This window comes from Lissotriton vulgaris, chromosome 2_2, assembly GCF_964263255.1.
Source record: "Lissotriton vulgaris chromosome 2_2, aLisVul1.2, whole genome shotgun sequence".
In the NCBI taxonomy this organism is placed as follows: Eukaryota; Metazoa; Chordata; class Amphibia; order Caudata; family Salamandridae; genus Lissotriton; species Lissotriton vulgaris.
The window spans coordinates 219,767,333-219,781,072 of record NC_141688.1 but is presented as its reverse complement, the minus strand read 5'-3'; the positions used below and the strand labels follow the sequence as shown (position 1 = coordinate 219,781,072).

General features: G+C 52.9%; 1 protein-coding gene across 1 annotated transcript in view; it reads left to right on the top strand.

The window, feature by feature from the left end:
- Nucleotides 1-2,300: 2,300 nt before the first annotated feature.
- Nucleotides 2,301-13,740, top strand: part of LMO2 (LIM domain only 2) — a 72,838-nt gene continuing 61,398 nt past the window's right edge. The window contains exons 1-3 of the mRNA XM_086959576.1: nucleotides 2,301-2,533; nucleotides 2,675-3,251; nucleotides 3,368-3,995. Coding sequence (XP_086815702.1) covers nucleotides 3,841-3,995 — 155 coding nt within the window. The 5' untranslated portion in view covers nucleotides 2,301-2,533; nucleotides 2,675-3,251; nucleotides 3,368-3,840. The remainder of the gene's footprint in view (nucleotides 2,534-2,674; nucleotides 3,252-3,367; nucleotides 3,996-13,740) is intronic.

Here is a 13,740-nt window from a genome sequence, read left to right as displayed (position 1 = left end):
AATGCAATTAACATGCTGCGATTGATACACAACCGCCGCGTTCTTTCAGACTGTAAGGGAAAGAGGCAGGCCGTGGAAACTGGGGGATCACGGGGAAGGGGAACACTCCGCATACGAAGCTCAAGTGCAAACACCAGTGCGAGAGCGCAGTCCCAGGACCAAGGAACGGCTCCATGAAGGTCTGTTTGTGTCCCAGGGAACAGGGCGCGGCTATCAAACGTGCAGATGGTGCAGTGGCACCACAACGAAGGTTCTCTTAATAGTGGGAAAAAGTGACGATGCGGCGGGGGGATTTCACTGCTTGCCAGGGCCCATAGCATCCGACCGAGAGGCGGCCGCCATATCCCAGGAGCCTGGACTCTTCGGAGCACGTAGGAGACTCATGTGCAGCAGACCGACATGTACCAACATAATGGGGGACACTTGTTGAACGGAACTTATGCCAATCACCTTGCTAGCACTGCGAAATGGATTCATCCGACATGTCTGAGCTATACAAAAAAAAAAATAACTTAAACAAGGACTGTGCTTGGGGATGCCGATAAGCAAATGAGGTCTATGTGAGCCACACCTACTACTGCACTCGTGGGAAGGGGAGCGTTGTGGCATTTCTTATTTACTGTTTATGTTATTAAATACATCTTACCCGGACTCTTCCTACAGTACCCTAATGGTGCGATATGTCACGTTGCATAAAGGCTCTAAACGAACCCTGGGAAGAAAAGATACATTTACACAGAAATCCTAAACATTCCCTTCATTTAAAAACAAAAAAAGCCAAACAGGAATACCCCATGCGCAAAGCGAGTAGGGATTTAGAACCAGACAGGATGGAAGAAATTGCCCAAACAGGTGAGACCAGGCGCATCTGTCCCTTGAAAAGCGCGAGAAGAAAGGCCGCGTGCATGCCCAAATCGGCGCGTGGCCCAAGCGAGCTCCCTTGAAAGCCATCTCAATCACAATAGGTCTCCAGAGCGAGACCTAAAAAACAACCTCTAACTGGAGTTAGAGGCCGATTTTGGGGTTTTACCCCATACAAGGAATTCTTTGTAAATATCGCAAAGTCGGGTTAGCGGCAGTTTTTGCACAGGAACACCTACCTTGCATCTCATTTTCGTTATGCCCTGCTAACAGAAGTAGCAATCCCAAAAATTCATGTTTACTCTGGAAAACTGCTGCTAACTGGGGTAAGCGGCAAATTGTAAATACAGCGATAAAAAAAAAGCTACCATAATGTCAAAAAATCGACGCTACGGCGACGGTAACTCCGTGTACGTATGACCCTCATTGTCTGTAATGCCCAACGCTGTAGAGACCCGTCAACAAGCTTTGGCAAAATCAATAACTCATGAAGGTTCGACCTATTGGCTTTCCCAATGCATGTTGGTATTTTCACGCTCTATAAGTACAATAAGGTGTGCTTTGTGTATGTATTGTGTATATTTGTGCGATTGTTTGACTGTCTTTGTGTCACCTGTATGTGCGTGACTGAGTATGTATTGTGTGAATATGTGCTTGTGTGATTTCCTCCATGTGGTGGCTCCAGGCTGCCTGGTGTGCATGATCGTGACTCCTGAGGCTGTGACCTCCGGCCCTCTCATGTTTTCTGTGTGTGACAGCGCGTGCGTCTGTGTGTGACAGTGACTCCGTCACCAAGCTATGCACGGCTGCCCATGGGAGCCCCGAGAGGACCGAGCCCTAGCGGTCGTGACGCCTCAGCGCCACTCGGCACACACTCCATTAGGAAGGGCTGTCTCTTTAAATTAGATATTTCCTCCTATTGTCGCCGAGTCGTGACCAGGAAAGAGGAAATGAAAGCAGCGCAGAGAGGGGGCAGAGCTGGGGAGGAAGCCTGTCGAGAGATCCTGAGTGCTATAAAGCCCCGGGGGGCAGGGCAGCCCCACAGCCTGGGAAACCTCTGTGCACGGTGACAGAGCAGAGGAGGGAAGGTGCCTGCGGAGCGGCGGCGGCTGCTGATGCTGCAACGAGGTGAGGACCGAGCATGACGGGAGACCGGAGGCAGTGCATCTGAGGGCGCGGGAGACAGAGGGGCTGTCACGGTGACACACAGCAGCAGGCTGTGACAGACACCCGGCCTACTGTGTGCCGAGGAGCTGCGCATCTGAGCAGTGACAGTCACGCACTGCCTGCTGTGTGCTGTGGAGCTGTGCACCTGAGCTGTGAGCCTACTGAGCTGTGATAGACACCCAGCCTACTGTGTGCCGAGGAGATGCGCATCTGAGCTGTGACAGACACCCAGCCTACTGAGCTGTGACAGACACCCAGCCTACTGTGCGCCGAGGAGCTGCGCATCTGAACAGTGACAGTCACGCACTGCCTGCTGTGTGCCGAGGAGCTGCGCACCTGAGCTGTGACAGACACCCAGCCTACTGAGCTGTGATAGACACAGAGCCTGCTGTGTGCTGTGGAGCTGTGCACCTGAGCTGTGACAGAGACACAGAGCCTGCTGTGTGCCGAGGAGCTGCGCACCTGAGCTGTGACAGAGACACAGTCTGCTGTGTGCTGTGGAGCGGTGCACCTGAGCTGTGACAGAGACACACATCCTGCTGTGTATTGTGGAGCTACGCACCTGAGCTGTGACAGAGACACACAGCCTGCTGTGTGCTGTGGAGCTGTGACAGAGACACGCAGCCTGCTGTGGGCCGAGGAGCAGGGCATCTGAGGTGAAGGATTACAGAAGAGCTGTGGCAGTCACACACAACCTCCTGCGTTCCGCAGAGCGGGGCATCTGAGGTCGGAGGAGCAGAGAAATTTGACAACAAATCACCGCCGGCTGCAAAGGGCAAACAGGGCGCCCGAGGCTGCAGGAGCAGACGTGGGGATGAGCGACGCGCTGGGAATTTGAAGGTGACGGGACTACAGGCAGCAATGCACAGCTCTCTGAGTGCTGAGGCAGACGAGGGGGTATCTGCAGAGGGTGACCTTTGACCCCAAGGCCAGCCTACCGTGGAGAAGAGAAGTCTGAGCGCAGCACTCGCTTCAGGGCGCTGAGGAGGAGGGAGCTCTGGGAGCATCAATCAGCCTGCTGAGAAGCAGGGCAGCGGTGGAGCACAGAGGAGCTGTAGCAGGGACTGCTGTGTGCGGTGGAGCAGGGCACCTGAGGTCGAAGGAGCACAGAGGAGCTGTGGCAGTGACTCCCCGCCTGCTGTGTGCGGCGGAGCTGTGATACGAGCTGTGGCAGTGACTCCCCGCCTGCTGTGTGCCGAGGGGCTGTGATACGAGCTGTGGCAGTGACACCCCGCCTGCGGAGCGTGATACGAGCTGTGGCAGTGACTCCCCGCCTGCTGTGTGCGGTCGAGCTGTGGCAGTGATACCCCGCCTTCTGTGTGCGGTCGAGCTGTGGCAGTGACACCCCCCCTGCTGTGTGCGGTGGAGCTGTGATACGAGCTGTGCCAGTCCGCCCGTTGTGTGCTGTGGAGCAGGGCACCTGAGGCCGGAGGAGCACACGGGAGAGCATCTCTGATAGCCCCGCACACCTCTGCGCCCTGAGGAGCAGCGGGACGCACGAGGGTGGAGGGGCAGCTTGAGCTCTGACGGCGTGGGCAGCGCAGAGAAGCGCGCAAACAACAGTACCGACTTCAAGGCGCTGAGGAGCAGAGCAGCACAGACACCGGTTCTGAGGAGCTGGGGTCTGACGGAGGAGCACGCAGACAGCAACCACTTCAGGGCGCTAAGGCGCACAGTGGCCCCGACACACAGCCCCGTGTATGCCGCGCAGCAGGGGGTGTGAAGGCGGGGCAGCACAGAGGGGGCTCCACCGCTGGCACCAGCCCGCTGCCCCTGCATGCGGGAGAACAGGGCGCCGGCCGTACTCACTGCATGTCCCAGCCCCAGGCGGAGCCAGGAGCCAGCGGCCCCCCGGAGCAGGGCAGAGGTGGTGGTGCGCCCCAGCCCCGGGGTCCCCAGCCGGGGCACCAAGCGCGGGAGCTGCCGATGTCATCAGCCATCGAGAGGAAGAGCCTGGACCCCTCAGAGTAAGAGCCGCGCGTGACTGAGCGCTGTGGCTGCCTGGGCGCTGCGAGGCGCGCCAGACGAGTGACCTGTGCATTGAGGGCCACAAGAGCGACATGTGAATGACGTATGCAGTGGGGGACCTCCGAGTAAGAGCGAGATGTGACTGAGACGTGCAGGGAAAGGTCTCAGAAAAGGGCAAAGACCATGAGAGCTGAAACGACCCTGCGTTTATCTAAAGAGCTTTGGCGCTGTTTTAGTTGCGATATCATTTATAAATGTGATATGACATGCACGCGCTCTCTCCAAGGCCTTTCATCTCCTATTTGCATTCACGTTCCATTCCATTCCTAACCTCAGACTCTTTATATATATATATTCTCTGAGAGCTTTCCCTGCACGTCTCAGTCACAAGTCGCTCCTACTCGATGAGACATAGTAAGCTGGGGGGGTCATCACATTCCGCAGGGGACCCCAAAACTAGGACTTTATTCTAATTGGCTTTAGTTGTTGTAGTCAGACACCTCCCTTCCCTGATCAAACATGGGAGACTGACAAAGATGGGAAGTGTGTGTCCCAACTTCATAGTTTGAAATCCCACTCCGCGTGCTATTGACAGCTGGAGTCGGAGGGTCGCGTGGACGATATGTGCAGGGAGAGCCTTAGAGGAAAAGTACCCATGTGAGTGTTGGTTCCCGGGTCAGCTTTCGGGGTCAGAGTGCACATGTGACTAGGGAGTGACAGTGACAGAATAAAAGGGTGCACATGAATGGACGTGTGTAATGAGAGCTTTCGAGTGAGTGAAAGGGTGCACGTGGATGAAATGTGCAGTGCCGTGTTGTTGTGAATAGGAAAGTGCACGAGACTCCTCAGAGTATGAGTGTGCATGGGAATAGTGAACGAGGTCAGAGTAAACGTGTACATGTGAATGGAAATGTGCAAAGAGAGCTTTCGAGTGAAAGTGTGCAATTGGATGACATGTGCAGCGAGGACCCTCACAGCAAGTGTGCTTGTGAATGAAAATGTGCACACTACGGGTATTCATGTGACTAGGAATGTACAATGAGAACCCTCAGAGTAAGAATGTGCGTGTGAATAGGGAGTGCCCCCAAAGTGAAAGCTGCATGTGAATGGTGAGAACCCTCAGAGAATAGTGTACATGTGAATGGGAATGTGCAGTGACAATCATACGAGAGTTGATGTGAATAGGAATGTGCAGTAGACCCTTCAGTGCAAGAGTGTGCATAGGAATACTGATAGCTCTCAGAGTAACAGTGTGCATGTGAAAGGACAGGTGCAATGGAAGCACTGAGAGTTCAAGTGTGCATGTGAATGTGAGAACTCTCAGAGTAGGAGCATGTATGTGCATCTGAGAAATCTCAGAGTAGGAGAATGTATGTAGGAGCGTGCATGGGACTATGAGTACTTTCAGAGTAGGAGCATGTATGTGAATCTGAGAACTCTCAGAGTGGGAGCGTGCATGTAAGAGCGCGCATGTAGGAGCATGCATGTAGTAGCGTGCATGTGAATGTGAGAACTCCAAAGTAGGAGGATGTATGTGACTGTGAGAACTATCAGAGTAGGAGTGTGCATGTGAATGTGTGAACTCTCAGAGAAGGAGCATGCATGTAGGAACAAACATGCGCATATAAGGACTATCAGAGTAGGAGCGTGCATGTGAATGTGCGAACTATCAGAGTAGGAGCATGCATGTGAATGTGAGAACTCTCAGAGTGGGAGCGTGCATGTAAGAGCGCGCATGTAGGAGCATGCATGTAGTAGCGTGCATGTGAATGTGAGAACTCCAAAGTAGGAGGATGTATGTGACTGTGAGAACTATCAGAGTAGGAGTGTGCATGTGAATGTGTGAACTCTCAGAGAAGGAGCATGCATGTAGGAACATACATGCGCATATAAGGACTATCAGAGTAGGAGCGTGCATGTGAATGTGCGAACTATCAGAGTAGGAGCAAGACGGTACTGAAGCGGCCTCAGAAAAGCGCCCCGTGGTACACTCAATCCCTCAGAGAAAAAAAGCGTCTCTGTAGAAGAGCGGAAAGACGCTGGTGCTTAGACAAATCAGTGGATAATAAAACTCGGTACCGTGAAACCTTAAACGAGTACAAATCCCAAATAAAAACAGCACAATCAACGTTCTTCGCCGAAAAGATCCTGAATGCTAGATCTAAGCCGAAAGAGATCTTTCAAATCATTAAAAAGCTAACTAACCCAGCCCCTGCAGTACATGTCGAGAAATCGGTCACCCAGTGTGATGACATCGCCGATTTCTTCTACCAGAAAATAAACAAAATCTATTCAGCTTTTTCTCCTTCAAACACCGACCCGCCCACTCAATCTAACTACCTCTCCAGCCCGCCGCCTCCCCTTACCCCTCACAAGTTAACTCACTTCCCCCCGCTAGACCTCTCCACTTTAGAATCATTGGCCCTCAGTGTTAAATCAGGCTCCCCGTCCGACCCTGCCCCTCCTGACATCTTAATGGCAGCATCCCACACTACCCTGCCCGTCATCAGAGAGGTATTAAACTCCTCCATCTCCTCTGGCACTGTCCCACCCGAATGGAAACAGGCCATGGTCAGGTCTCTGATCAAAAAACCCAATCTGGACCCGTCTGATCTGGCGAACTATCGCCCTATTTCTCTTCTCCCTTGGGTGAGCAAGGTTTTGGAGAAATATGTGAACCAACAGCTGGTGTCCTATCTTGAGGACCACCATATACTGGATCTCACTCAGACGGGTTTCAGACCCAAGCACGGGACAGAGACCGCCCTCCTCATGGTCGTAGAGGAGGCGAGAAAAATCTTGGATCAGGGAGGATCAGTGGCAGTGATCCTCCTTGATCTAAGCGCGGCTTTCGACACAGTGTGTCATGACACCTTACTAAGCCGCCTGTCTAGTGTGGGGATCATGGATGGAGCTTGGGCCTGGTTTGAATCCTTTCTGAGGAACAGGTCTTTCAGGGTTTTTGACGGCGACTCAGCTTCCTCCAGTAGACCCCTCAATTGTGGAGTTCCTCAGGGCTCCTCTCTGAGCCCGGCCTTGTTCAACCTATATATGAGGCCACTGGCCAGTGTCGTCCGCCCTTTTGGAGTTAAAATCGTCTCATATGCGGACGACACACAGCTAGTGGTCTCACTGGCGCAAGAGTCATCCCGAACAGCGCCAGGTGGGCTCAGAGAATGCCTAGAGGAAGTGAGGAGCTGGATGACGGCATCAGCCCTGAAACTGAACGGAGACAAAACCGAGCTGATGCTCCTAGGACCCTCAGAATCGGCACTCTCCCCCTCCCTTTGGCCCCCCAGCCTAGGGCCGCCGCCAACCCCAAAAAACGCAATCAAAAGCCTTGGGGTATGGCTGGACAGCTCACTCTCCTTCAATACCCAAGTCACTAAACTTTCAGCTACATGTTTTGCCATTTTGAGGGTACTAAACAAAATCTTCCCCATCCTCCCCCTGGAAGCCAAACAGGCAGCCATCCAAGGACTCATCCACTCCCGGCTCGATTTTAACAATGCACTTTACCTGGGTGCACCTGAATATACCCTTCGTAGGCTGCAAACTGTCCAGAACAGCGCTGCTCGTCTCCTACTTAAAATCCCTCACAGACACTCAGTTAGGACCAGTTTAATAAGCCTCCACTGGTTACCGGTCCGACAGAGGGTTCTGTTCAAGGCGCTATGTATAGCCCACCAAGCCTTCTGGAACAGGGGTCCTATCATCACCCGTAACCTGATCTGTCAGTATATTCCGAAGCGGAATCTCCGCTCTAGCCAGACCCTCTTGGCAGTCGTCCCAAGAATAAAGAGATCCAGAACAGGCGGGAGAACCTTCATGTACAACGCAGCGAAGGCCTGGAATGCCCTACCACTTCATCTTAGAGCCACCCAGAACCTTAACTTATTCCGCAAACAACTGAAGACCCATCTCTTCACATCTGTTTGCTAAACCCCACTATCTTCTCTCCCCTCCATGTGCACTGTAGGTTTGCGATTTCCCTAGCGCTTGGACGCCCACGGGCAACAACTGCGCTCTACAAATCCCCAAGTTTACAAGGAGCATGCATGTGAATGTGAGAACTTTCAAAGTATGCATGTAGGAGCGTGAATGTGAATGTGAGAACTTTCAGAGTTGGAACGTGCATGTAGGAGCGTGCATGTAGGAGTGTGCATGTGAATGTGAGAACTTTCAGAGTTGGAGCGTGCATGTGAATGTGAGCACTCTCAGAGTAGGAGCGTGAATGTGAATGTGAGAACTTTCAGAGTTGGAGCGTGCATGTAGGAGCGTGCATGTAGGAGCGTGCATGTGAATGTGCGAACTATCAGAGAAAGAGCATGTATGTAGGAGTGTGCATGTGAATGTGAGAACTATCAGAGTAAAACTTGCATGTGAATGTGAGAACTCTCAGAGTAAGAGCGTGAATGTGAGAACTACGAGAGTAAGAGCGTGCATGTGAATGTGAGAACTTTCAGAGTTGGAGCGTGCATGTAGGAGCGTGCATGTAGGAGTGTGCATGTGAATGTGCGAACTATCAGAGAAAGAGCATGTATGTAGGAGTGTGCATGTGAATGTGAGAACTATCAGAGTAAAACTTGCATGTGAATGTGAGAACTCTCAGAGTAAGAGCGTGAATGTGAATGTGAGAACTTTCAGAGTTGGAAGTTGGAACGTGCATGTAGGAGTGTGCATGTGAATGTGAGAACTTTCAGAGTTGGAGCGTGCATGTGAATGTGAGCACTCTCAGAGTAGGAGCGTGAATGTGAATGTGAGAACTTTCAGAGTTGGAGCGTGCATGTAGGAGCGTGCATGTAGGAGTGTGCATGTGAATGTGTGAACTCTCAGAGAAGGAGCATGCATGTAGGAACATACATGCGCATATAAGGACTATCAGAGTAGGAGCGTGCATGTGAATGTGAGAACTTTCAGAGTTGGAGCGTGCATGTAGGAGCGTGCATGTAGGAGTGTGCATGTGAATGTGCGAACTATCAGAGAAAGAGCATGTATGTAGGAGTGTGCATGTGAATGTGAACTATCAGAGTAAAACTTGCATGTGAATGTGAGAACTACGAGAGTAAGAGCGTGCATGTGAATGTAAAAATTCTCAGAGTAGGAGCGTGCATGTGAATGGGAGAACTAGCAGAGTCAGAGCGTGCATGTGAATGTATGTGAGAACTATCAGAGTAGAAGCATGCATGTAGGAGCGTGCATGTGAAGGAGCGTGCATGTGAATGTGAGAACTACGAGAGTAAGAGCGTGCATGTGATTGTGAGAACTACGAGAGTAAGAGCGTGCATGTGAATGGGAGAACTAGCAGAGTCCGAGCGTGCATGTGAATGTGAGAACTCTCAGCGTAGAAGCATGCATGTAGGAGCGTACATGTGAATGTAAGAACTATCAGACTAGGAGCATGTATGTGAATATGAGAGCTCTCAGAGTCGGGGCGTGTATGTAGCAGGGTGCGTGTGAATGGGAGGACCATCAGAGTAGGACAATGCATGTAGGAGTGTGCATGTTATAGTGAGAATTCTCAGAGTAGGAGCATGAATGTGAATGTAGAGTAGGAGCATGCATGTAGGAGTGTGCATGTAGGAGCGTGCATGTGAATGTGGGAACTCTCAGAGTAGGAGTGTGCATGTGAATGGGAGAACTCTCAGAATAAGAGCGTGCATGTGAATGTGGGAACTCTCAGAGTACGAGCGTGCATGTGAATGGGAGAACTCTCAGAATAAGAGCGTGCATGTGAATGTGGGAACTCTCAGAGTACGAGCGTGCATGTGAATGTGAGAATTATTAGAGTAAGAGCAATCATGTGATTGTGCGAACAATCAGAGTAAGTGCGTGCATGTGATTGTGAGAACTCTCACAGTAGGAGCGCGCATGTGAATGTATGAACTATCAGAGTAAGAGCGTGCTGGAGTCCTAACTTTACTACTACTAAATTGAGAAAAATCCTAATATTAAGACTTTCTGTATTCACAGAAGGAATTTAGTAGTCCTAAAGTTAGGAGTCCTAACTTCTGTGAATACCGAAATTAGTAAATTCATTCTGTGAATACCAAAAGTAGTAAGTGCATTCTGTGAATGCCAAAAGTAGTAAATTCATTCTGTGAATGCCAAAGTAGTAAGTGCAATCTGTGAATACCAAAACAGTAGTAAATTTAGGATTGAGTCTTAAGTTCATTCTGTGAATCGGGCCCAGAATGTATAGCGGGGGCCCCTGGAGTGAGAGTGTGCTTATGCAGTGGAGGCCCTCAGATGAGAGTGTGCTTATGCAGTAAGGCTCCCGGAGTGAGAGTGTGCATATACAGCAGGGGCCCTCGGAGTGAGAGTGTGCTTATGCAGTGGAGGCCCTCGGATGAGAATGTGCATATACAGCAGGGGCCCTCGGAGTGAGAGTGTGCTTATGAAGTGGAGGCCCTCAGATGAGAGTGTGCTTAAGGAGTGGGGCTCCCGGAGTTAGAGTGTGCTTATGCAGTGGAGGCCCTCGGATGAGAATGTGCATATACAGCAGGGGCCCTTGAAGTGAGAGTGTGCATATACAGCAGGGGCCCTCGGAGTTGTAGTGTATATACAGCAGGGGCCCCCGGAGTGAGAGTGTGTATATATAGCGAGGGCCCTCGGAGTGAGAGTGTGTATATCTGTGAGTGGAAATGTGCAGTGGGGCCTTCAATTTGAGAGTACACATAGGTGTGTTGTACATATGCATCGGGGGCACTGTGCTTATGCAGTGGAGGCGCTCGGATGAGAGTGTGCATATACAGCAGGGGCCCTTTGGATGAGAGTGTGTTTATACAGCGGGGGCCCCCGGAGTGAGAGTGTGCTTATGCAGTGGAGGCCCTCGGATGAGAGTGTGCATATACAGCAGGAGCCCTTGGAGTGAGAGTGTGCATATACAGCAGCGGCTCTCGGATGAGAGTGTGCATATACAGCAGGGGCCCTTTGGATGAGAGTGTGTTTATACAGCAGGGGCCCTCGGAGTGAGGGTGTGCTTATGCAGTGGAGGCCCTCGGATGAGAGTGTGCATATACAGCAGGGGCCCTCGGAGTGAGAGTGTGTATATACAGCAGGGGCCCTCGGAGTGAGAGTGTGCATATACAGCAGGGGCCCTCGTTTGAGAGTGTGTATATACAGCAGGGCCCTCGTTTGAGAGTGTGTATATACAGCAGGGGCCCTCGGAGTGAGAGTGTGTATATACAGCAGGGGCCCTCGGAGTGAGAGTGTGCTTATGCAGTGGAGGCCCTCGTTTGAGAGTGTGCATATACAGCAGGGGGCCTCGGATGAGAGTGTGTATATACAGCAGGGGCCCTCGGAGTGAGAGTGTGTATATACAGCAGGGGCCCTCAGGGTGAGAGTGTGCATATACAGCAGGGGCCCTCGGAGTGAGAGTGTGCATATACAGCAGGGGCCCTCGGGGTGAACGTGTGCATATACAGCAGGGGCCCTCGGAGTGAGAGTGTGCATATACAGCAGGGGCGCTCGGATGAGAGTGTGCATATACAGCAGGGGCCCTCAGAGGGAGAGTGTGCATATACAGCAGGGGCCCTCGGAGTGAGAGTGTGCATATACAGCAGGGGGCCTCGGATGAGAGTGTGCATATACAGCATGGGCCCTCGGGGTGAGAGTGTGCATATACAGCAGGGGCCCTAGGGGTGAGAGTGTGTATATACAGCAGGGGCCCTCGGAGTGAGAGTGTGCTTATGCAGTGGGGGCCCTCGGAGTGAGAGTGTGCATATACAGCAGTGGCCCTCGGAGTGAGAGTGTGCATATACAGCAGGGGCCCTCGGGGTGAGAGTGTGCATATACAGCAGGGGCCCTCGGAGTGAGAGTGTGCATATACAGCAGGGGCCCTCGGGTGAGAGTGTGCATATACAGCAGGGGCCCTCGGAGTGAGAGTGTGCTTATGCAGTGGAGGCCCTCATTTGAGAGTGTGCATATACAGCAGGGGCCCTCGGAGTGAGAGTGTGCATATACAGCAGGGGCCCTCGGGATGAGAGTGTGCATATACAGCAGGGGCCCTCGGAGTGAGAGTGTGCATATACAGCAGGGGCCCTCGGGGTGAGAGTGTGCATATACAGCAGGGGCCCTCGGAGTGAGAGTGTGCTTATGCAGTGGAGGCCCTCGTTTGAGAGTGTGCATGTACAGCAGGGGCCCTCTGGGTGAGAGTGTGCATATACAGCAGGGGCCCTCGGGGTGAGAGTGTGCATATACAGCAGGGGCCCTCGGGATGAGAGTGTGCGTATACAGCAGGGGCCCTCGGAGTGAGAGTGTGCATATACAGCAGGGGCCCTCGGGGTGAGAGTGTTCATATACAGCAGGGGCCCTCGGAGTGAGAGTGTGCATATACAGCAGGGGCGCTCGGATGAGAGTGTGCATATACAGCAGGGGCCCTCGGAGTGAGAGTGTGCATATACAGCAGGGGCCCTCGGAGTGAGAGTGTGCATATACAGCAGGGGGCCTCGGATGAGAGTGCGTATATACAGCAGGGGCCCTCGGGGTGAGAGTGTGCATATACAGCAGGGGCCCTCGGGGTGAGAGTGTGTATATACAGCAGGGGCCCTCGGAGTGAGAGTGTGCTTATGCAGTGGGGGCCCTCGGAGTGAGAGTGTGCATATACAGCAGGGGCCCTCAGAGTGAGAGTGTGCATATACAGCAGGGGCCCTCGGGGTGAGAGTGTGCATATACAGCAGGGGCCCTCGGAGTGAGAGTGTGCATATACAGCAGGGGCCCTCGGGGTGAGAGTGTGCATATACAGCAGGGGCCCTCGGAGTGAGAGTGTGCATATACAGCAGGGGCGCTCGGATGAGAGTGTGCATATACAGCAGGGGCCCTCGGAGTGAGAGTGTGCATATACAGCAGGGGCCCTCGGGGTGAGAGTGTGTATATACAGCTGGGGCCCTCGGGTGAGAGTGTGCATATACAGCAGGGGCCCTCGGAGTGGGAGTGTGCATATACAGCAGGGGCCCTCGGAGTGAGAGTGTGCATATACAGCAGGGGCCCTCGGAGTGAGAGTGTGCATATACAGCAGGGACCCTCGGAGTGAGAGTGGGCATATACAGCAGGGGGCCTCGGATGAGAGTGTGCATATACAGCAGGGGCCCTCGGAGTGAGAGTGTGCATATACAGCAGGGGCCCTCGGGGTGAGAGTGTGTATATACAGCAGGGGCCCTCGGAGTGAGAGTGTGTATATACAGCAGGGGACCTCGGAGTGAGAGTGTGTATTTGCAGTGGGGGCCCTCGGAGTGAGAGTGTGCATATACAGCAGGAGCCCTCGGGGTGAGAGTGTGTATATACAGCAGGGGCCCTCGGAGTGAGAGTGTGCTTATGCAGTGGGGGCCCTCGTAGTGAGATTGTGTATTTGCAGTGGGGTCCTCGTAGTGATATTGTATATACAGCAGGGGCCCTCGGAGTGAGAGTGTGTATATACAGCAGGGGCCCTCGGAGTGAGAGTGTGTATTTGCAGTGGGGGCCCTCGGGGTGAGATTGTATATACAGCGGGGGCCCCCGGAGTGAGAGTGTGTATTTGCAGTGGGGGCCCTCGGGGTGAGATAGTATATACAGCGGGGGCCCTCGGACTGAGATTGTGCATATGCAGTGGGGCCCCCGGAGTGAGTGGGTGCATATGACTGTACAGTCTCTCTGTGTAGACTCGGCTCTCTCTCCACTTGTGGTTAACGTACAGAATGCCGTTGGCACCTGTAATGCCCCCCCCCCCCCCCCCCGCAGATTCTTCACTACAACAGCAACAATATG